The following is a 25,852-nucleotide window of genomic DNA, read 5'->3' as shown; positions in this document are numbered from 1 at the left end:
CACATCACCCTTTCCCTAGTTCCTTTATTCCATTTGCTCTGATTTGGCTAAATTCTGTAAGGAGCCTCCATAAGAAAGTGTAAAAATTACTTTATCGTAATTAAAGCCACGTAGCCTGGAATTCTTGCTTGTATGCAGCTAGGTGCCTGTGATGACTTTTACATAAGACTTCTGACCTTGTAGATGAATTCTGAACACTTGAAACTTCAATTTGGAAACAGCAAAGTTTTTTTGTTTTTCAGACCAAGTTCTAAATTATGAAGAGGAGAAAAGAGAAAAAGATAAGAAACTCCAAAGTTGCCTTTTGTTCTAATCCCTAGTATCTCTTTTGTAGGATTTCAAGAGAGTTTCCCACAAGTCAGTTTCCACAGAACCATAAATCTATGCATTTGTCTTCCCTTGTATCTATCTGTAGCCTGCTAACTTTTGGGCTCATATATACTCATTTCTATACGTATTTGGTAGTAAGCTTTCTGAAATAATATTTGCATAATATTCTTTTATTTCCAATAACTTTTTATGTTATCTCATTTGATTCTATCAATAATCCCAGGGGGTGGCATAGTTTAGTCATCAGCTATGTTTTCTAGATGAAACAACTGAGTGTCCTGAAAGCTAATGGACTTTCTTGAGACCATGGGCAGAGCTTATAAGTGAGTTCAAAACAGAACAAAATTGATTTCTTGCATAATGGGTGCTCTTCCTACAACGCTAAACAAAGTCACAAGGCAAAAAAAAAAATCCTACATATGAAATTCCTAATGCCCTGATAATCTCAGATAAATATAGATGTTCTTTAACTTTGGTGTCTTCAGACCAGTTGAAAGATCATAGTAAGAAAACATCTAAATGCATATAATCACATTTCTCATATTAGAGTACCATGCTATCAAAGCTACAACGATTAACACGAGATATCCTCTTTTACTATTTATTTCATTTAAAAGGTTAGAACATGAAGCTTAAGTTTGTGTCTTCACACAAATGTACATACATGTTACATGCATGTGCAACATAAATCAAGTGCCTTCTCTTCCAAATCAGTCTTGAATTTTTTAAAGTAAAAGTGCCTAGAGAGAAACTTTTTAAAAATTGTGTACCAAGACTGCATTAGCAATGAATTCATTGAATTCATTTCAGAGTGGTAATTTTTTGGTTAAAAAATATTTTGAATACTTTTGATCTAGTATAAATTTGTAACAAAATAAGAATTACCTTGATAGCATACTTTATTGGCTTAAGTACGAGAAAGTGCTGGTCAGAGACTTTATGGATTGCAGATTCAACATTGAACTATTATTTTTTCTTTGTGGAATAAAAGAAATCATGACAAAGTTGTATTAGGTCACTGTTCCCTCTAAATAGTTAAGAATGACTCACAAACCTGGACACTCAGTAACTCCAATACAAAAAGAAAGAAAAAAAAGAGTAATGCGTTCTTTACACATGCCAAAATCGCTGCAGCGAAAATGAAGCCTGAGAGTTAGATGAAGAAATTTGTTCATGGGGAGTGTGAGTCACTTGAAGCTCTTCTATTTATATATGATAAAATTACAGTGTCAATGGTAAAATAGGAACATTCTTATGCAAATTCCTTCACAGGAAAAGTCATTTGAGAAACATTTCCCTGAGACTATTAAAGAGACTGATCAGTAAAATAGGTGGGTATTCCATCAAACCGCAAAATGATATAAACGACCTCAGCAACAGAAATATGCTCTTGTTGAAATTCCCATCAAGTGTTGCCCGAGAACCTTCTCTCAGTTGCTATTCCACAGCATTTAGGTGTCTGTCTTCAATGGTTACTCTGACGTGGCTCATGAAGCTGCTAGAAACGTTTACCGTTTGTAAGAACATATTGATATAAACGTGAGTTCAAAAAAAAAATATTTAATCTGAGGGGTAAATAATCTGCCTATAGGCTAAACCTGACATGAAAGATCAGATCTCCTGGACTGAACCCAGTATTTTTGAGGCTGATAAATAGCCCGTTCACACACACATATCTAGGAACCTGTTGTAGTGGTGGTTTCTAATGTAAGCAATTTGAAATATTTATATCGTATAAAAAGATGCAGATGTTATGAAGTAGAGGAGAATTTGTACACATTTTTAGGATGGGTCCTACAGCTTAAGAAATTTTATCTGATCGTATGTCTCTTTGGACTGTGTTCCCTGCAAGAAATACTGTTAATTTTTTTTTCTTTTTTTGGTCTAATGATTATTTCTGTGTAAAAATTAAAGGATCATTGTTTTAGTGCCTTTGTTCCACCTGGGAATTCCATACTAAGTCTATTGGTTTATTTCTCTCTTAAAGACATAGTTGAAAAACTGTTCATTGTAAATAATCCACAATGAGAGCAAAGACTTTGTAATCGAATAAGCATAAATTGGAATTTTTCATCGCTATTTTCAAAATGATGCCACCTTTGGTATGCATTTAACCTCATGGACATTTTCTTATCTGTTGTTAAAATAATTTTAATGCTTACCTCTAAGGATGAAAAGATTAACATGAGGCATTTAGTGCAGTGCCTGTCAAAGGATATATACTCCCTGAGGGCAGAAATCTGATTTCCCTCCTTCGCCTCCGTACTTAGAACAGTGCCTAGCAGGAAGTTAGAAGTGTTGATCAAGACTGCCTGGAGGATTTCCTTAGGAAATTTAAGAACTGAATCCTTCTAGCTGTTGCTTTGGATTTATGTGGCTATTCCAAAGCATCATCCAGCTAGTGCTGCCATTAAATAAGATAGATCAGAGAACTGTCACTTGGATAATTCAGATCCCCGTAGAGGCCTGAAACTTACCTCTCAGGTCCCCAGCCCCAGCCGAGGTCATGTTTAACAACACTGTCTTATCTGACCTGTTAGATCTGCCACTTGAGAAACTGGAGGTGATTTAGGTGAAAGTCTGCCTCATAACCCTAAGTTTATCATAAAAGTTCATCCTTCATCTCCAGTCTTCTTACATCTTAACTGTTGGGCAATGTAAAAATAAGGCGTGGACATAGCTGAGATTTTGTGAGGGTGAGTACATAGGGCTTAAGATCTATGATTCGTAAGCCTGTGTGTTCATGGGAAGTGGGTACGTGCTGTCACTCCACAGCTTTCCACCCCAACGCATACAATACGCTCAGTAAATATTTGCTGAATGAGTGAATGAATGATAGAGTCTCCATAAATCATGATTAGTATTATGCTCTTACTATTATTATTATCTTCATGTCTTTAAACTACTGATGAGGAAAGAAATGAATGTTTTACTTTGCACTATGTACCCATAAATTCATAAAGTCAAAGAACGTCTTTAGAAGTAATGTACACTGTGGAAATGAATAATGATCAGCGTCACATTTTTAGCTTTCTTTGCAAATTTTGGCCAAGATGGATGTATAATAATGGGGAAAATTGGAATTTACTCTTTTAAAAGTCTAATACTGGAAAAAGATAAATGGTCTTGAAGTTTTATAAAAATGAGGGGGACATTATTAAGCATTACTGAACTACATTGTTAATATTGAGGACATGGCGGATTCGTTGTGAAAAAGGCGTTGCACAAGAACTCTGATAGATGCCAACCTAGAAAAGCAGTGTTTGAGTATATTCAACACCTGTTCCTCTTGGAAAATTTTAGTAATCTCAGACTAGAAGGAAACTTAGATAAAAACATAGTTTTTAAAGTGAACAATTATAAGCGTTCCCACTAATGTCGGGAAAATATAATAATACCTCTATCTTGATAGTAATGCTCTGCATTTTAGTTTTGTTATATTATTTTCCATTTGAATAAGACAATAAATAATTCCAGATAATTTTTTAAATTTTTTGATGTAAGAGTTTGGTAAAGCAAGTGATTATGAGATAAACATTCAAGACTCAGTAGTGAACTCAGCCATAAAAACCGACAATATAACGCCATTTGTAGCAACATGGATGCTCCTGGGGAATGTCATTCTAAGTGAAGTAAGCCAGAAAGAGAAAGAAAAATACCATATGAGATCACTTATATGTGGAATCTGAAAAACAACAACAACAACAAAAAAAAAAAAAACAAAGCACAAATGCATAACAGAAATAGACTCATAGATATAGAATACAGACTTGTGGTTGCCAAGGGGGCAGGGGGTGGGAAGAGATAGACTGGTATTTCAAAATTGTAGAATAGATAAACAAGATTATACTGTATAGCACAGGGAAATATATACAAGATCTTATGGTAGCACAGAGAAAGGAATGTGACAATGAATATATATATGTTCATGTATAACTGAAAAATTGTGCTCTACACTGGAATTTGACACAACATTGTAAAATGATTGTAAATCAATAAAAAATGTTAAAAAAAAAAAAGACTCAGTAGTGAAAAATTTAGAGAGGGAATATTATATGACCACCTGAATAGATACAGAAAATGCAGTTATTAAAATTTAGAATCACTCATTTTTAGAATAGAAAGAAATATCCTTAACTTGTAGCTAAAAAACCTACAGAAAACAGTATACTTAATGGAAAAACATTGAAAGCTTTTCCCTTGTAATCAGGAACAAACCAAAATGCTTGCTGTCACCACCTCCACTTAACATGGACCTGGAGGTATTAGCAGTGCAAAGGGTGACAGAGAACTCTGGCATTATTTGCAGATAACATGACTGCATCCATACAAATTTCATAAGAATATACAATATATTGTTAGAGTTAATGAGTTAAAAATCTACTCATATATTATCAAATATTAGTTAAAATAGAATTTAGAAAAAGCTAGAATTTACAATTTGCTGCACAAAAAATACACTCAAATGAGGAATAAAGCCAACAAAAGATATGCAAAACATCCACAGAAAAAATTCTAAAATGATACAGCAAGCTATAAAATAAAACCTAACTAAATGGGGAAATATGCTGTGTTTATAGCATGTCTCAATACTGTGGAGATGTTAATTCTCCCCCAAATTAATTTGTAGTTTCAATGAAATACCGCTCAAATCCTTACACATTTATTTTGTGCATGAGTGAGCTTGATAAGCTGATTCTAAAATATATTCAGGAGGTTAAAGGGTCTAAAATCATGAAAAAAAACTGAAGAAGAGCAAGGTAGAAGAATTTTCAAGACTTATTGTTAAGTTCTAGTTATTTAAGAAAGTGTAGTATTAACACGGAGAAGGACAAATTGTCAAGAGCAACAGAATGAGAAGGCGAGAAACAAGCCTGTGCAGTATAGACCCTTGGTATTGGACAAAGTTGAATCAGTAACGAAGAACAGTCTTTGCAGTTAAAAAATAAATAAAGAGGTTAATCATTGTACATCTATACTTCCAGATACTGATCATTTAAAAAAAAAAAGGTTAACTCTACTTTCTGAATTAGATTGTTCATTCAACAAATATTTGGGGGCTATTTACTATGCAACAGTTATAAAATTTGTCTTCCAAAATATATTACAAAGTTAAAAAAGCAAATTACAGCATTTCATATGATTGGGATTCTTTTACTCCTGTCTTTTTTACTTCCGTCCCACACTACTTCAGAACTCTTACAAAATCGTGCTCCCTGGATCTGTCTGTTTCCCTTCTTCCCCTCCTCCCTCTGTGTCAGCTACACTGCCGTTCTTCGCTCTCTATTAAGCACCAGTCATCCATCCACCGCTGAGCATCTGGATGAGCTGTTGTTTCTGCCTAGAATTTGCTCTATCAGAAATTCCCATGCCCTGTGCTCTTGGCAAATTAAGGTCTTTGTCAAATCATTCAACTCATCTTTTCAGTGAGATTATCCCTGACTATCCTACTTAAAATTGCAACACTGTCCCTATCCTGTATTCTGTCTCCCCACCCCATATTCCATCTCCCCCAATTTCTATTAGTTTTCTCTATGGTATTTATTACTTTCTCATATCCCGTATTTTTACATGTTTATTTCATCATGGTCTGAATTTCGCATTATATAAATTCTGTAAGGGGAGGCATTTCTGTCTTTTTTTTTTTTTTTTTTTTTTTGGCTGTATCTCAACATGCACCTGGCATATAATGGGAGAAAATTGTGTGTGTGTGTGTGTGTGTGTGTGTGTTGGTTTGCACCAATGTATAGAGAAAGCTCAAAATAATAATACCAAGTTGTTCATAGAGGCTCTTTATGGGGGAAAAGAGTGGTAATAGAAGAAGGATGAAAGGAACTTTTCACATTTTTACTTAATATTTTACTGTATGGCCTGAATTGTGTATCATAAAAAGTCAAGTTTTTTAGTGTCCCTGTAATTTCTTCCATAAAGCAGACAGATCAAATAAGGTGGCAAAACCCAAAATGTATGGACAATGTCTACAACAAAACTAGGTAGCATGGTATTCCCAAGAACCCAAGCATTGGGTTCTCAAGCATGATTCCCAGCCAGCTTAAACTGGGAAGGATTTTTACAAACTCCAAGTCATAGGGCAGGAGTTCTGTGGCAAATCTGAAAAGATTAGAGAAGTCTATAAACTCTCAAAGGTAACTGGAGTTTCTTTCTATGCAAAAGTCCTAGGCTGAAGAGAAACTGCTGGAATTATAATCCAATGAAAGGAGAAAGATCATAGGAGCAAAGGAAAACCAAAGTCCAGAAAAAAACTGGGGGCAAGGCAGAAGCAAAAGAGGCATATCTTAGAACGTTTGAAACAGTATTTTTTGACCACTGTGATAACAACAGAAAAGAGAGCTTCAGACCCTTGAAAATCTTCTACTCCTTCCTTAAAGCTTAGGAATGCTAATTTCATATTAAAATGAGTAAACAAAATGGATCATGTCTGAATGTTAAAATTACAGTTAAAAAAAGAAATAAGATGCAGAATAAAATCTCTTCAATGAAAGTATGCCACAAAGACATTTCTAACGAAGGGATAAACTGTATCCTTACATTTCAAATTGAACTAAAAGAAATTTTTTTAAATGATAAGGATATGAAGGAACAATATAGATTATAATTAGAAAGAACTCAGAAGTGCGGTGACTGAGCCCAAAAAAGAATTAGATAATAAAAGAAAACATATTTTTAAAAACAGTAAACTGAAAATAACACAGAAGAAATAAAAACAACACAACAGATAATGCCTCCAGAGAAAAGAAGATGAAAAAGAAAGAGGATCTTTAAAACAAAAAAGAAATGAAGAAAGGCAATTAAGATCCAGTACACTGAGAATGAAGTCCCCAAAAAAGAAAACCAAAGTAATACATTAAACCAGTTTCAAAACTAAATTGTATATTTAGTATTTTAATAACTACTAGCATCATAATTTAAGAAATTTTCTGAAAAAGGAAGACTTGAAATTACATATTGAAAGGACGTGTGCATATTGAGAAAAGTTCCCCAGAATAACCAACCTGAGACATATTTTTGGAAAAACTATTGGACTTTGAGGAAAAAGGAAACTTCTTCAAAGCATCTACGCAAAAAGACCAAGTCATTTGTAGGGAAAAGAAGTTCAGTATGTCATCAGAGTTTTGGGCAGTAATCCTTTATCCCAGCAGAAAATGAAATAATATTTTCATGACCGTCAAAAAAGAAAATGTGAGCCAAGGATGTTGTATTCAGCAAAATTGACTTTCAAGTATAAAGGCCAGGAAAAACCATTATCAACACCCAGAACTCAGAAACTTATTTCCTTGAGCACTTCGTGAGAAATTTACCAGAAAATGAACATCAGATAGTCAGAGATGTGGCATAAGGAATGAAGAGAGAGCATGAGATTTCGTGATAGTTACAAGACAAACTGCGTAATATGTACGGTGGAGATATTGTACGATGGAGATAGAATAACTCTATAAAAATGAAAGTAGACTAGGAAACACCTGTGAAAATTAAATAAGCAGACTGTTTGCTTTATTGTATTAACTGAAAGAAAAGGGACAACACCACATGTCAGATACTGGAGAAGAGGGTACAGAGGCAAAAAAAAATTATCCAAAGATATTTATTATACCATTAGAACACAATTGCAGACCTTCTTAAATACAAAAAAAAAAAAATTAAAAAGCAGACACACACCAAAAAATACCGAAAATAAAAAAAGACCACAGAGTGAAAAGCATTTTGTATAAAATATGTGTATATTAAATATAGTATTTTAGGATACAACTTTTTTGAATGATAGTTGACAGAGGAACACAAATGTAGACAAAAATAAAATTAAAATTTAAAAAATAAAGCAATGAAAATTAAATTTTTTTTTAGTGTTAAATATAGGGGGAAGAAAGAAAGAGTGTAGAGAGTTCAGAGGTGGATGCTGGGTTTCTTGGAATATGCATTGTCTTGTAGATTTAATTTCTGTAATTATGTAAATATTTTAAATAATTATATACAAATTACTTTTTTAAAAATCATCCCTAAAAATAGACAACAAACTTAAAAATTAAAAATATAAATATTGCAATTACAGTTTTATATTTCATATTTGCTAACAACTCAAGATGTGAATTTAAAGTTTATAAAAATAATGTTTAATAGTTGGGCTCCAAATAAACAGGCATGGTCCTTGACTTTTTCCTCCACATCTGACACAAGGAAACAAATCTTAAGTGAAATGAGTCAGCTCAGGGACTGTTACTCACTATCTTTTCTTTTTTATTTCTCTAGGAAAATCAAGGAGAGTCTGGACTGTTTCCCTGTTAAATTGAATAACTTGATCCACATACTTGCACAAATGACAGCCATAAGCCCTGCCAAATCTATTTCACAGACATTTCCCCAGGAATCCTGTGTGCTGAGTGCAACCAGGTCGATTCAGAGAGCAACAATTTTAGGGTTCAGCAAGAAAACTAGTCACGTAAGTCTCAAATCTGTCATCTTGACTTAAATATCCTTTGATTTCATCTCAGACTTCCCTTCACTGTGCTACACGTTCTTCCTTATCCCATGAATTTTTTTACTATGCAAATGAAAAATCAGTTACAGTTTGAGCAGCAGTGCCATTAAAGAGGATGTTCCAAGGAGAAATCATAACAACCAAAGCTCTTAGTAGAGAGCCATCAAAGAGAACAGATCCTGCCCTGTGGTAGACAATAAATCAAGAGCTAATTAAAATGTCCACAAGAAAATAAGAGCAGAAATTAGGCAGTCTGTTCCCAGCACCTAAGATTCTGATATCTTTATATCCTGTGTTTATAGGTAATTTTGCCTTTACAAATTGCATCTCATATCTCTTGTGATGATTTTTTTGCAGAAGCGTTCTTCTTCTGTTTAGTTTACATGAAGCCAGATGTTAGAATGTATTAAAGGTTGATACTGCCATCTTTTGATTTTGTCTGTCTGTCTTCTGCAGCTGTATCTGATCCAGGTGACTCACAGCAACAACAAAACAAGCCTGGCAGAAAAGTCATTTGACCAGTTTTCAAAACTTCACAGCCAACTTCAAAAGCAGTTTGCATCACTGACCCTCCCAGAGTAAGGACTGTCCTCGACAGTGTTTTGCCTTCAGTACTTGTCCTTGAACATAAGGAAAAGTTATGGTTATGGGATTTTGTATTTGTGAGCAACACAGCATTCTCATCCCAGTGCCATTGAACCTATCCCGGCAGTCTACACTGCCCTCAGTAAAGAACCTTTTGTCTCATAAAACAGAACAAGGTTTTCAATTTTTGTTTGCTCTCAGCCATTGATTTTGCAGACCAAAAAATTCAGAGCCAATTTCATTTTTCATCCATTTCAGGAAAATTGTTTTATTTGCCTGTTTTTAAATTTGATCTTTTTAGTTTTTTCTGTAAAAATAAAATAATTGAAAATGCAGGGCTAAATTGGATATATCTTCACTTTCAACAAATAACTGTAATAAAAAGCTCTGATATATTTATTTGCTATACCAGAAAATTATAATTTATTAATATCAGTTAGTATACAAGTAAAATTTATTTATATCAATTCACTTTTGTTATCATTAATCATTAACTTGGACATGGATTATCTAAATTTAATTTGTTATCTTCATTTTGCAGCTTTGAAAACCATTGCTTCCGTTCATGTTATAATGAAAAATATTAAGCATAAACAAACTAAGAATGTAATTGAAAATAACTTCTGTTGAAATAAACCTTCCTCATTTAGAAATAGCCGAATTTAGGTTATAGACGTAAGTGTATACCAGAGATGTATCTTGACTTTAAAAAGGTGAACTGTTTAGAAATTATGATATGTGCAGTTAGGTAAATCAAATATTACCTTATCTGTAGAGTAGTCCCTTGGTATCCACCAGGGATTGGTTCCTGGATCCCTCCCATGGATACCAAAATCCTTGCATGCTCAAGTCCTTTACATAAAGTGGCATAGTATTTACATATAACCTAGGTACATTCTCCTGTACTTTAAATCACCTCTAGATTAATTGTAATAGTTAGTACAATATAAATGCTATGTAAATAGTTGTAAATACGACATAAATGCTGTTTAAATAGTTGCTGGCCTACAGCAAATTCAAATTTTGCTCTTTGTAACTTTCTGGAATTTTTTTTTAAAATGGTTCCATCCACAGTTGTTTGAATGCACAGATATGGAACCTGTAGACAGGGAGAGATGGCTGTACCAGGATTTTTGTTGAGTAAACAGTTCCTTTAACAATGTGAATGTCAGTACCTCATCTGACATACTTTGTACATGTGGCTTTTTACTAGACTCTCAGGATTTAGTCAGTTTTCAAAATATAAATCTCAGCAAAGTCGTCAGTGGTTGGAGAGATAGTGTGCATTGTTGAAGACTGAGTAGCTTACATTCATGAAAAACCAGACTTGCAAATGTCACAGAGATTTTGAAATATGGATGCTTTAAACACCAGGAAGTGAACAGATTAGAGTCAGAGCACATTCAAGGGATTGAGAGGGAAGGAATGTCGTTGTGGAAACTTTTAAAAGCAACATCAGCTTTAAGAATTACCGAAAAATAGATGGGTTTGAGGGCAGTATATCTCAGTGGTAGAGCTCATGCTAAGCGCAGACTTGATCCTGGGTTCAATCCCCAGTACCTCTGTTAAAAAGTATTGAATTTAGTGTTACCCTACTAATGAATGATTTGGAAGTACGCTCATTCTTGTTAAACAGCTGTCCTTTTAGATTTCAAAAATGTCTCTGTTCTACACCTTTACCTCCCCAATACATATTAGTATAACTTGTAGAACCTCAAAGTGCCGATAATCTCTCCATATACCTCTTTTCAGTTTTCAGCTTTTAGTTAAGATTCTGCTTTGCTCAACAACTACTGCCTGTTAATGGTACCTAAATGGATTTTAAAACCTTTCAAGCAATGTGTGGAGAGGAGGAACATTTAGTCCTCTGTGCCCTAAGCAATATTTGTATGCTGACAATCCCAGCAGAGCTCAGGCTTACAGCGTCGCGTCGCGTATAGATGAAGAATGAAGGTGTGATTTCCTCTGACTCCTAAATTTACTAAGAGAAGCTCTGTGAGAACCATGTAAACCCAGTCTGGAAAGTATGATCAGAAAGTCAGAGTCATAAAGAATAAAATTAAAATCAGTCATAGCATATAACAGTGGCCTTCAAAACAATGAGGCTCTTTGTACCTCTTGGTAACTTCCATGAATACACAGGCATAATTTCAATTTTCCTTGAAATTAATGGCCTTCTTTAAAAGCAATCTGCTGGGAAGGTTGATTTCCTTTCCCTCGTCTACTTTCCCCACGGCTCTTCTCTTAGCCATCCAGGAGTTTACTTTGGTACACTGTCCCAGTGAGTAAATAATGTCTGAGGGTGAAATAAAGGGGAAATCGAAGTACTGGTGTTGCTGTTCTAATAACAAGGCATCAAATGTGTTTGCAGGTCAGGTGTTTCCTAATCTGGGGTCTGAACAAAAGTAAGGGAGGACATGATGGCACCATCAGATGAAAGATCATAAATAATCACTTTCAAGGACTGATTACTATGTTATACGTGGCATATAAGTTGAAAGCATTCCAAACAATTGCATGACATCACTAGAGCTGAATTCCTCAATTCTCATGTACTTAGTTGTACACAAGATTTTTTAGTACCTGCATCTACAAAAAATCTACAAAGGAATACAATTGATGTTGAACTCCATGTCATTCTAGAAATAAGAAAATTCATCCACAGATATACAAATTAATATTTAAAACCAGCAAAAGCCATTTACTTATCAAATGTATTTATTTTGATTAATTATGTATGGTACTAATTTTTATGAATAACTAAGTCTGGATGAAAATTTTTAATACTTTAAATCTTAGAACTGCAAGAGACCTTTAAAAAAAAAGGTCAATTATTTAAATACACAGACATTGTTTTGGAGCTCCCTGACATTTCCAACAGGAAGCAGTGGAGGGGACGTCTTAGTTGTCACATAACTTCTGTGTGTTTGCTGATAACCCTTTGCCATCCCCCATGCTCCTTTGCCTAGGGAAAGGTCTGTATCAAAGAAGCAGAACTATGAAGTATGAAGGAGCAGTCAGGGGAAGCTCCTAGGTAGTTCCTAAAAAGACATATTTAACCAGCAAAATGTGTGGCCAAATGCTACCCATTAACAGGTCATCCCACCCCGTAACTGGTCTTCAGCATCATCTAACCCATCAAGATGAATCGTCAGATAGTGCAAAGGAAATTCTGCAACTCAGACTCTGGGGAAAGTGACACTTTGTTCCAAAAGACTAAGACCAGATGGAAGCATCTGTCATTCAGTAAAATGTTTAATTTAGTTAGTGAAGCAACATCTCTAGTGAACCCAGAAGAAACAATACCATCTGACCTTTTTGAAAAATTATGAATCATTAAACCTCAGAAAGTATTTATCAAGCCCCCACATGTATTTAAAGAACAAAATGTGTGGTCTGCCATAAATACAGTAAGAAGGAACATATATAGCAATTTAGTATGTTAAATTAAATTAGTATTAATATCAGTGACAGTTAAAATTGCACAAGTGACCACAGCCATGGTAATGAAAGTCTCAGAATAAATCATGTGTTCTATGGTTTTTTGAAAAATGCTTTCGTTGGCCCTTTGATCTGATGCAGCTGTAGCTTCATGAACAATTCTGAGAGGCCACTTTTCAAACTAATGAAGCTACACTTTTTTTCTTTTAAAACAGGTTTCCTCATTGGTGGCACTTACCTTTTACAAATTCAGATCACAAAAGATTCCGAGATCTAAATCATTACATGGAACAGATATTAAATGGATCATATGATGTTGCAAACGTATGTTACAATTTACTTTAATATTTTTACATAAAATATTGACAATTTTATGTACTATTACCGAAAATACTTTAAAATACTGTATGATAACATTTTTTAGTTCTATGTTTAGTCAACAAATGTGCAAATTAAAATTATCTTGTCAATTCTATGAAAAAAATCAACTGGGATATTGGTTGAAATTGCACCTTAGTATCTTCCAGTCCCTTATCATATACCCATTTAAATATTTTAAATTTTTTGTCAGTAATAGTTTATTATTCTGTGCATAGTGGCTTTAAAAATACTATGTTATGCTAGATGTCTTATGGTAACTTTTAAAAATCCTTTTTCTGTGTTTTCTCCATTGTATAGATAGAACTGATTTTGTATATTGACATCTTACCTAACAGTCTTACTAACTTTATTTCTAATTCTAATAATTATCTGTATTGTTTTAGAATTTTCTACTTACAATCATATTGTCTGCAAATAATAAGAGTTTTAATTTTTCAATATTTATAAATTATAATTCTTTTTCTTGATATTTTATATTCTAGGGATTTCAATATATGTTGAAGTGCAATGGTGGATATACTTATGTTATTATTGAATCTAGGGAAGAAGTGTCTGCTATTCTCTCATTAAATATGTAGGTTTTATAGGTAACGTTTATTATTTTAAGTTTCCTTCTATTCCTAGGTTGTGAATAGTTTTTACAATGAAGAAGGTTGACTTTATCAAAAATTTGTTTCTAGATTTCTTAGGCTGATCAATGATCATCCAGTAATAGTTTTTCTCCTTTTTTTCTGTTACTGTGGTGAATTACATGAATTACATTGATGGACTTTCTAATTTTAAACAAATTTGCAGTACTAGGATAAACTCCACGTGGTTGTAATGTATTATCCTTTTAATGTATTACTGGATTTGACTTAACATTTTCTTTAGCATTTGTTTTCAAGTTTGTTTAATAGAGAGACTTTCCTTTCCTAGGAAGTCATTACCAGATTTCAGAATCAGGAAGATACAAGGTGGTCGAAAGTGCTGCCCTACCTCTCAGCTGTCCCGCTGCCCCAACCTGTGTCAGTAAACGCCCACAGAGAAAGTGGTGCCAAAACCCAAGCTCACATCCCCACATCTGTCTTGCCCAGATCCTAGTCTGGTGATTCTTCACTATCTTGTTAGCTCTCTGACACTTTCGAGCAAAGTTTAAAAACAAATTGTCTAATTATTCAAGTTATTCTCAGCAGGAGGTTTGGACTAAATGACCTAATTTATTATCACAAAAAATGGGAGTTTAGAGCTACAGTCATCACCCATGCTACCTCTCCGCTTTCAGAGCTATCTGCCCTTCTGCCTGCTCACCCCCGTCCTGTGCTCTAATGAACCTCTTCTCTCATAGTAACTATTTTAGAGGATCTAAGTCTGTGGTCACTTTCCACTTGAAAAAGTATTTAAGGATTTCTTAGTGAGGTATTTGGTACTATTCACCACTAATTCTGAGAGTAGCCTGAAGAATTAAAGATAAATGCCAGACCCCAGTTTTGCTCCCCTCTGTCATATGGGTCAAAAAAGGACTCTTAAGATCCCTCCCCATGCACACATACACGTACACACAACCTACACATGCACACAGCTGGAACAACTCCTTCTGAGGACTCAAAGAAGCACCATCTCCCTTTACTAAAGTGTCCCTATCAGCGTCTTGCATGAAAAGTTTCTATGAGACACATGTAAGTTTCAGAGGCAGGTACCAAGTTAACACAGTCCTCCAGCCTGCTTGGCTAGACATAGGGTCCTTAAGGGATTTATATTGAACATCATCCCTAAGGGTAAAAGGTACAAGGACTATTAGGATTTTGGCCGTTGATGCAAGAACGGAGACTCTTTATGGACTACTTTTAGCTAATCCACGTATCTGGAATAACTTTAATGTCACCAATGAGAGCCTATTTCTAATATTAATCTTGCTAATAAACAAGCTACAGTCTTTATGAACAAAATCTCATCTTTGACATGAACGATGCTAATTAATACTGTCCATTGCTTTTTTAAGGTGTGAAGCATGATCATTTGATTTACATATATTGTGAAATTATTATCACAATGGGTTTAGTTAACATCTATTATCTCACATAGATACAATAAAAAGAAAACAAGCAGTTTTTAAGTTTATAAATATTCTGCGATGAGGATTTAATAGCTCTACTTCTTCTTCCTCATCCTCTCTCCAAAATTTTAACATACTTCTAATTATATCAATAATTAGCATTTGTAAAATGTCCATTGTTGATTGAGTTGTGAGTGTAGAGCAGAAGCACTTATATTGATTGTCTCTAGAATAGGTTTCCTCACTAAAATATTGTGGACCTCCTCTTTCCTCCTCTCTCACCCAGGTACCCTTGATAGTGCAGACTTGATTAGATATGTGACTAATGTTAAACAAACTCTGGTTGTATAAAACAATAAGAATACATACATATTAAGTTTATGAATACAGATATAGATATATTTTATTAGTACAGCATATAAAACTCAAGTGGGTTAAATAGACTTAAATAATTAACAAACCATTCCTGGACTCCATAGTCTTTTTTACTTTTATTCAAGTACAGTTGACTTAAAATATTATATTAGTTTCCGGTTTACAACATAGTGATTTGATAATTTTCTGCATATTCATTAAATCCTTCAGTTATACTCTGACCTAAGAAACACTTATATAATACCAGGCTGTAAATGCAGACATAGTTTAAACTTAAGTAAATGACAGGCATCGTAACTGGAGGACTGCAGGACTTAATAAAGGGTCAAAGAACCCTATTTTTCTCAGCTGTCAGTTCAACAACCTTTTTTCTCCCTTTGGAGTTTGGAAAGACATTCGATGAGATTATTTTCCAGTCGGAGTGTGAATTATTTTAATCACATGCAGTATAGTGGACTGAGTCAATATATTTCAAGAAAAGGTTACTGGGGGGTGGGAGGATAATAGTTCAGTGGTAGAGCACATGCTTAGCATGCACAAAGTCCTGGGTTCAATCCCTAGTATGTCCACTAAGAAAAACTTTATTTCAATAAAGTTTTTTGAAAAAGGAAACCTTACTGAAATTTAAAAATTCGATGTAGTAATGAATGTATTCAAACTTGTCTCCTAACTGTAGGTTTGCTGATTTAGGCTATTGGGTAATATTGTGGTTTGATGACAAGTAGACCCACTTAAGAGAAGAAAATCACACAATTCAAATCATAGGGGTCCTAAGATAATTAGAAAAAAACACAATTGTCAATAATGATTGCATTAGATTGCAGACAGTCAGGATCAAGAGGAGAAACTTTTAAATCCCTATCACCAGTTCCTCAGACTAGTGGTTCTCAAAGCGCAGTTCCCCGACTGTGCTTAGAACTTCACCTGGGAATTTATAAGAATGCAAAATCTCAGCCCCATCCTAGACTACTAAATCAGAAACTGGAGATGTGGCCCAGCAATATATTTTAACAAGCCCTCCAGGGTTTTCTGATCCATGACAATGTTTGAAAACCGTTATTTCAGAATGTAATCATTTTCCCTTCCCCCCCCCCCCCGGTTTGGACATGGTCAGACATTTGGTTTCCAATATAGTAGATACTCTACTGTCTTATTGATTTTTAGCATATCTGGACTCAAGAACATTGTGCTACAATATTATTTCCAGGCTGGTAGACTCAGCTGGAGATGCTGTTTTGTATCGAAGGACAAGTGCCTGAGGTGTACTTAACCCAGTTCCCAGTGAGGTAGAGAAGGCGTCCCAGAGCGTGTGGCAATCATGTTGTTACTAAAGGGCAAACAGAAGTTAGTAAACAGAAACCAGGGGAAAGCTGTGCAGAGAAAGGGGACTGCAAGGACAAAGCGTCCATTACGGCTACATGCTTTCCTCTGGTCTGGAAGCTTAACGAACTCAATGACTATATTCATTTAATTGTTATCTATGGATAGCACACTTATAATCTCATCAATATTTAATAAATATTTTAAATGAGAAATAGCATATATTAACCTATAGGGTTTATGTTGTTTTTCAAAACCTAGGGGAATGAAACTTTGCAACTGAGAAGTATTTAGCAGTTTCTTAACTTATTTATTCTTATATATTACCAGTTTTTTTTAATTAGCTCATGCTTCTAAAACATATAATTTATTTTTATATACAAACTACAACGCTAATAAGAAATAAACATTTAAAAATTTGTGGAAAAATTATTAAATTTGGAAAAAAAAGTTGAATGATATTATAAAATAAATATTAATGTAATTTTGATATTTTTTTCTCACCCCATCGTATAATCGCACATGAACCCCGTGACAGAGACCTCTGGCTTGGTAGGATTTCCCCTTAGGAATCCTGCTGGCTGCCAGTTTGAGGACAGACCCCACTGGTCACCTAGTGCCAAGCCCAGGAACAGTGCCCGGCCACCCTTATTAATGATGAGCATTAATGGTGCACTGGATATGATTTTACCCTTCAGAAAGATCACTCAGACCACATTTGTAATATATCTGTTATGAACAAAGACAAAGAAATAAACAGTTATCTGTTCATCATAGGAATAGAGCCATGTAATAAGATAGCTGAAAACAAAGATGTAAAATTGTTGAAAACAGCATTAGACAATCGGGCAGCTTCACTATGCTAAATGATTATATGTAGCCATCTTGCATCTTCATGAATTTTTGACTATTGTACTGACATACTCAACATAAATTATATCGTATCTTTGAATATATTGAGTATTTAGGTCTCAATCAATGAGTAATACGAAATGAATTATATGAGAAGCTTCTGCCCTATAGGATCAAGGCAACTTAATTTATTTCAGTGGATTTCAAGAGCTTTTTGCATATTCAAGAATACAGAATGTTGACATCTCAATGTTCTTTACTAACTGTGACATTCTCTGAAGGTCATGTCCATTCACTTTGCTGTAGTGAAGGGCCCCCTGGATATGGCAGCTGTCTGTAAGGAAAAGTGTTGAGGATAATTGACATTAAATTATCCTGAAATTTAATTAAATTAAAATTTTAATTACCCTGAAATAAATTATTATTATAACCATTGAAAGTGTCAGGCTTTAGTCTATTTAAGCAGAGGCAAGTAAGTACAAAGTGGAGAGGCTTCCGACTTCTGGCCCTTGTGTGAACAGAATAAATGAGATCTGACTTCATATGGCAGCAAGCTGTCAATAGGGAACTCCTAAATATATCTGCCTAGAGGATGGGTTCACGTAGACCTGCTAGCAGAAGACAGTTATGAGAGGGGAAAAGTAAAAGGGGCAGACATACACAGGTGTGGAAGACTTGCACAGGTGCAGTTTATCCCAGCGAGGCTTAGTGAATTGTTACCCATCATAATCAGTGCTGCACAGGACAGCTGAACACAGCCACCAAACGTATAGCTCACGTCTTCATCACATTCACATTTGCTTATGTGCTTAATTAAAGCACTACTGTAGAGGCACCAAGAAGAGCTGTTTTAATTTTGTTTTGTGTTAGATTGTTCTGGAATGTGTTAGCAGCTCTTCAGATGTATCTGAATAGCTGTAAAAAATAATTATGAACAGAACTTGCCAAAGGGAGATATCTATTAAAAGAGAAAGCCTTAAAGCTAACAAGAGAGAGTTGTAGTGGTCTGGACAGAAGATCAAACCAGCCACGCATTCCCTTAAATCAAAGCCAATCCAGAGCAGGCTTTAAGTCTCTTCAGTCCTATGAAGGGTGAGAGAGGTGAGGAAGCTGCAGGAGAAAATTCTGAAGCTAGCAGAGGTTGGTTCATGAGGTTTAAGGAAAGAACCCGTCTCCATAACATCAAAGTGCAAGGTAAAGCAGCAAGTACTGATATGGAAGCTGCAACATGTTACCCAGAAGCTAAGATAATCAATGAAGGTGGCTATACTCAACAGCAGATTTCCAGTTAGACAGAACGGCCTTCTACTGGAAGCAGATGCCATGTAGGACTTCCGCAGCTAGAGAAGAGAAGTCAGTGCCTGCCTTCAAAGCTTCAAAGGACGGGCTGACTGTCTAGCTGGGGCTAATACAGCTGGTGTTTAAGCTGAAGCCAGTGCTCATTTATCATTTCAAAAAACCTAAGGCCCTTAAGAATTATGCTAAATCTACTCTGCCCTGTGCTCTTTAAATGAAACAACAAAGCCTGGATGACAGCACATCTTTTTATAACACGGTTTACTGAATATTTTAAGCCCATTGTTGAGAGCTACTGCTGTGGAAAAAAAGGTTTTTTTCAAAATACTACTGCTCGTTGACAATGCACCCGGTCACCCAGGAGCTCTGATGGGGATGCACAATGAGATTAATGCTGTTTTCATGCCTGCTTACACAGCATCCGTTCTGCAGACCCCTGGATGAAGGAATAGCTTTGATTTTCAAGTCTTATTATTCAAGAAATACATTTTTAAGGCTGTAGCTGCTATAGATGGTGGTTCCTCTGAGGGTCTGGGCAAAGTGAGGTGAAGCCTTCCTGGAAAGGATTCACCGTTCTAGATGCTGTTAAGAACATTTGTGACTCAGGGGACGAGGTCAAAATACCGATATTCACAGGAGTTTGGGAAAAGTTGAGTTCAGCGCTCGTGGATGACTTCAAGGGGTTCAAGATGTGAGTGGAGGAAGTAACTGCAGATGTGGTGGAAACAGCAAGCGAACTAGAATTTGAAGTGGAGCCTGAAGATGGGACTGAATGGCCGCGATCTCATGATGAAACTTTAACGGACAAAGAGGAGTTGCTTCTTATAGATGAGCAAATAAGTGGTTTTTTAAGACGGAACCCTCTCCTGGGGAAGATGCTGTGAAGACTGTTGAAGTGACAAAAATAATTAAAATATTATGTAAGCTTAGTAGATAAAGCAACAGCAGTTAGAGAATTGACTCCAATTTTGAAAGCCATTCTACTGTTAAAGCTATCAAACAGCACTGCATGCTGCAGAGAATTCGTTCATGAGAAAGAATCATCAGCGCAGACTTCACTGAAGTTAAGAAGTAGCCACAACTGCCCCAGCCTTCAGCAACCACCATCCTAATTAGTCAGCAGCCACCAACATCAGTGTAAGACCCTCCACCAGCAAAAAGATTACTACTCACTAAAGGCTCAGATGATAGCATTTTTTTTAGCAATAAAGTATTTTTAAATAAGTTACGTCCTTTGTTTTTTTAGACATTATGCTATTGCTAACTTAATAGACTCCAGTATATTGTAAGCATCACTTTTATATGCACCGGGAAACACAAAAATTTGTGTGACTTGCTTTATTGTGATACTCGCTTTACTGTGGTGGTTTAGAACTGAACCCGCAATATCTCCAAGTTGTGACTGTATTTAGCTATCTGTGTTGTTTTTAAGAACCTAAGTGATTCTGATACACAGCCAGGTTTGGCAAATTCCGCTTAGAAATTCAAAAGCTGAATCAGATGTGTACACTGCTCTAAGAAGCTTACAATCTTTGTCAATATTCTGTCTATGTTGATATGTTCCAGTGGCCTCATAAAGACGTTCATAAATTCAAACATTGGGTTTTTCTTTCCCTTATTCCTAAGGAACTTAATGGGTCTTGATACAATACTCAGTTTACAGTGAGATACAATATATATTACGCAGTGATAGAACAGTAATAATTTGACAGGGTATGAGATGCTTAATAAGTGATGTGTGGTCATAATGTGGTCAGTTTTCAATGATCTTAAAACAGATTGACCACGGTGAAAGCTTTATGTCTCCATGTGCTGGTGGATGCTTCCCTTTTCAGTTTGTTTATATTCAAAGAATAAAAACGTATATTAAGATCAACTAAATAAAACATTATTGGCCTAAAAAATCACATAAATAATTCCAAAGTAAATCATAATATTTTGAGATTTTTAAAATGTGTATTATTGATATGGTTCTTCCCTTCCCTCACTTATGAGATAACCAGAATTATCTACATAAACACTAAAATCTATAAAGTCAGGGATGTAGCATAAATATTGTAATTATTTTAAGTGATGTGAACAGCTTAGAGGAAAGTTTTATACACACGTAAGTTTTCTTTCCTCTTCTAATAAGATGAGAGATTTAAAGTAAATTTATAACATTTGTGCTGAATTCTCTTGTGATAGGATAATCCTCATCTCTGCTCTAGAAAAATTCTTACAAAAAATACTTTTCTTCTTCCATAGCTTCTTGTCATATGGCAGTATAAGAAAGACAAATAATCCTGTTATGTCTATACACAAAAACTCACATTCTTTTTTAGTTTTATGATGCATGTATTTGTAACTATTTAAAAATATTTTATGTCACTGTACGTAAGTTGGTAAAGATTTTAAAATTTTTATTGATTACTTACAATGTATAACACTCTAGATTAAGAGCTTTAAATTGATTGTAGAGAACAGATTGGAAAGATTAAAATAATGCAATATATATTTTACTCTCAATGAGTTTATAATATAGTGATAGATACAGACATGAGCATAAATAATATATGGCAGTGAGTAGAAAAGGGGGAGAAAAGAAAGTAGAAAGTGCAGCTTGAATGTGAAACTAGACAACCTTACCTTCCTAGAAACAAATATTTTAGACCTTTCCAGGGGCATTCTCAATTGTAATCTGTCTTACTTTTTATCAAGGAAATGAGATAGAGTCTGCTTTGAAGTCTAGTCTCAGGTATCAGAGTTAAGTTAGATGGGAGCGATGTCTCTGGGGATTTGGTCTAAAAACACAAGAGCAACCCAAAGAGGGATGCCTGTGAATCTCTGAGACCATCTCTCTCCTCCCCTCCTTTGTCCTCCCTTGCCTCCCCTCACCATACACACACACACACACACACACTGGTTGATAAAAGAAAATAGATATAAATAAGGCCTGCAATTATACACGATTGCAGTATCTCTTCTAATGAGGCTACAAGCATCAGTTTAGACATCCCAGTCCTGTATCTTACCTGGTTTTTGCTTGTTTAGCTTGACTGTCTTCTTTAAAACTGATCAAAACTTCTTTTCTTTCAATGTTTGTCGTTTTATTCTACAAGCAAATGATAGTTGTGATAACAGGAATTCCTTTTGCTTCTTGAAATTTTGCTCAGTTTTGGTTGAATTGTGTTGTGAACTAAATAAGATCTTCATAAAGGGCAACATAAACATGTAATAAAAGTTATAACAAGGATTGCAGTACCTAAACAAATGTGTACCCACATATGAATTTAGCTGAGATACACAAACAGCTGTTGTTTTAAAACTTTTTAAAGCCAATTGTGATTTTTAGCTCTTTTCAGTATTGTTGCTCATTTCTAGAAGTCCCTTAAAATAAGAAATGCTATCACTTACAGTTTAAGCAATATTATTTTTTTAAGCAGAAATCAAATGTCAAAATAAATCCAAATGGGTAAATCCTATCTTAATAGTGAACATATGTTTCTTGTTCCCTGCTTGCTAAACCCAGATGTTAATTACTACATTTCTCACTACATTGCTCTTTTCCTATTTGGAGCTGGCTGAGATTACAACGCAGGCAGGATAAATGTCATACGTGTATCATCAGTAAAACCAAGATTATTTTTCAGAGTCTGGTAAAATGCTGATGACATTTTAGAACCAGAATTATAAAAGACTCCTTAGAAGTTCACTATTTTTCATAGTGCCATTCTTCCATGTAACTCCAATACAAATATAGTGGGTTGAACTACATTAGAGGCTGGACATTCTGACAAGCTGCTTTATGAAAAAGGCAATAAAATACAATTACTGTTCAACTTTGATTTAAAACTCTTATGGGAATTCATTTTTAAATTCACAGTTTTATAGCACTTCATGGTATTTGAGAGAGAGAGATTTAGCTTATTGTTTTAACTCACTGAAGCTAAATCTTGCAGTCAATTCTAGATGTTGGCTGGCCAGTTAATAAATGGGAATTCTTAATGTGTTATTTTAAACAAAGAAAAATTGATCTCAGTGTTATATTTTTACATTACTTCTGATCTTTGCAAGTACTTTAAATCGCTGTAGTCTTTGAGAACAAGAATATGTTCATATGATATTGGAAAAACACTTAGGTTTTGAGCAACTTTGAATTGATTAACTGTCTCAAAAAATCAATTATTTCAAATTACAAATGACTTGATAATATAATTAATAAACAACATATTAATAAGAGCTCTGAACTTAAAATATAAGCTGATGCAGATTTTAAAGTTGCTCAATTTTTTTCAGAGTTGCTCTTTATTGACTAAATTTCTAATTTAAAAGCACATTATTAAGCATTAAAAATCCCATATGGTTAGGTAAACATCTACTGTAGAAAAGAAGAAATATGTATAACCTCATAGAGCAGACAGCCTAATGCATTTACCTGAACCATTGATATCAAAGACCAATAACTTTAAGCGTCCTTAAGACAAATACCAGCCATAAATTTATTCACCAAATATATAACGTTCCACATAGGAGTGATGTTCCAAATATTTAACAACTGTTGGAGCCCAGGAACTGATGAATCAGGATAACTGCCAGCCACTAAACCACCTTATGGCCAAACAAGCTTGCAATGGTTGAGTATTTGCTATGATGGAGCAAACTGTAGGAGGAGCAGTGGGGAGTAGGGCCTATCAGGAGTTTGGATCAAAATATATTGAGTTTGAGTTGCCTATGAGACTTCTAAGTAGAGATGTCAAGTTACTAAGGAAGAGCTACTCTGATTCACCAGTTAGCCAGTTTCTTTGGAGCTCAGGTTAAATGTCAATTTATTTGTGATCATCTTAGTTTAAAAGAGAAGCACATTCACTTCTTTGCACTGTAATTATGCATAACTAGAACTTCTGTTGAAGCATTCAGTACAGTCTGTTTCCCCCACTAAACTGTTTTCTGCAGAGAAGGATCACCTTAAGCATCTTTCTGTTTCTAAATATCCCCTAACATTCCTTGATGCCATTGGTGTAGCCAGTACTCAGCGAGCATTCCTAGAATAGACCTTGAGGAGTAACGGTTTTTCGCTGAGTGTCTGTGTCCTGCTCAGAGTAATTTTTCTCCAAACGTTTTGTCCAAGGGTACATATTTTCTAGAAAAAGGAGGTGGGAGATTCATGCATCATTATAAAAGCCAAGAGTGTAAACATTATGGTGAGCTCTAAAAGCAGAGCATACCTGAGCCTCTTAAAAAAATGTAAAATAACCTGGCATCTAGTCTCATGAAAGATTAATTAAGGATGAAATTATAGCATTGATGTAATAAACTTCCTAGTATATTATTCTCTATGTATAGAATCTATAACAGGTATTTATTAACAAATAATTATATATTTGGGTCAGTGTTTTCAGATACTAGGCAGCAGGAGCAATAAATATATGATATGAAGAAATGTTATATTTTATCTTATTTTTCAGAGTGACTATGTACTTAATTTTTTCCTCTCTGAGCCTGTGGAACAAACAATTGAAGAATCATCATCTGTGGACCTAGGCAAGTCATTTTATCATATTACTATGTACAGTTATTGAATTTCAGTGTGATTGTACAAAAAAATCATACTTTAAAAAATTTCAAATTAAAATCTCATTTTAAGAATAAGGCTTTAAAAGTCTTCTCTAACCATTTCCAAAGCTTTTTAACCCCATAGAATATATTTATCAAGTTAAATTAAACTCAGATGTTTGTCTAATTATAATAACTACATGATTTCACACTGTTAACCCATTTCAATTAATTGTGCATTGAGATGGAATTGCATTTCAGAGACAGAGGTCCTATTTTACCATGCAGGTAAGTCTTACCGTTTACTCAACATCTTAGGAAGCAACAAAAATATATATTAGATAATAATAATGACCACGAATTGTCTGGCAGTTTCACTCTTACCTTTTAAAGCTCAGTAATTATTCCATCTTGCTCATAAAGTCGTCTTTTATTACCAGGATCCTAACTAGCCCAGCACAATTATCCACTCTATTCTCTGCCAAATGTGTGTTAATTCTAATTAACTTTTCTGTCATCTCTCCTAGATTGGCAGAGACTCCTTTTGAATGTCTATCAATTTTAAGCATTCGTAATATAATTCCATTGCCAGTGGCCATCTGATACTGATACTGGTTTTTATCTTGCACAAGATTTGCAAACCTGTAATTTGCTAGACCTCACCCTCCTTTCCTTTGCAGCTCCCAGTCTTCATTTTATCCACACCCACCTCTTGATTCTCTGCCTTTAAGATTAGGTCCTCTGCTTTCACTACTGCCTGTTATCTGAGTCCTTACTCACTTACCCCTCAGGTGTGTAGCTCTGTACAGCCAGACCAGGTTGTATAGTGTGATTGTTTATTGTTACATATTTACTTTTGTGTCTGCCTTGTTTCTCCTGTTAGACTAACTTTAAATCAAGTAGACTCACTTCCCCACTATCCATTGCGCTGTCCTAACAAATTCTAAATTAATATATGAGAATTGTACCTCTCCTATTCCTCACATTTTACTCGTGTGATATTACTAAGATAAGGTAATTTCTCACATTTTATAGCATGTATCCAAAGAAGAATTACATTCACAGTATGAAATAATTGTTTTTTGTTGTCATAATTTACAAATATCTAACAAATACCTTTCTTTTTAAAAATAGTAATCACTGGGGAGATTTTTATAATCAATATTTATAAACTTGAACTAACTAGATTAAAATACTAATAATAAAGT

At 34.7% G+C, this 25,852-nt stretch overlaps 1 protein-coding gene across 1 annotated transcript in view; it reads left to right on the top strand.

Annotated features, from left to right (window-relative positions):
• The window catches only part of PIK3C2G (phosphatidylinositol-4-phosphate 3-kinase catalytic subunit type 2 gamma), a 269,311-nt gene that overhangs the window by 206,739 nt on the left and 36,720 nt on the right, over positions 1-25,852 (top strand). Inside the window, exons 27-30 of the mRNA XM_072954194.1 lie at positions 8,596-8,785; positions 9,281-9,402; positions 13,066-13,174; positions 24,557-24,632. Coding sequence (XP_072810295.1) covers positions 8,596-8,785; positions 9,281-9,402; positions 13,066-13,174; positions 24,557-24,632 — 497 coding nt within the window. The remainder of the gene's footprint in view (positions 1-8,595; positions 8,786-9,280; positions 9,403-13,065; positions 13,175-24,556; positions 24,633-25,852) is intronic.

This window comes from Vicugna pacos, chromosome 34 (genome assembly GCF_048564905.1).
Source record: "Vicugna pacos chromosome 34, VicPac4, whole genome shotgun sequence".
Taxonomy (NCBI): domain Eukaryota; kingdom Metazoa; phylum Chordata; class Mammalia; order Artiodactyla; family Camelidae; genus Vicugna; species Vicugna pacos.
Note: the sequence above shows the minus strand (reverse complement) of the source record. Positions and strands in the feature narration are given on the sequence as shown.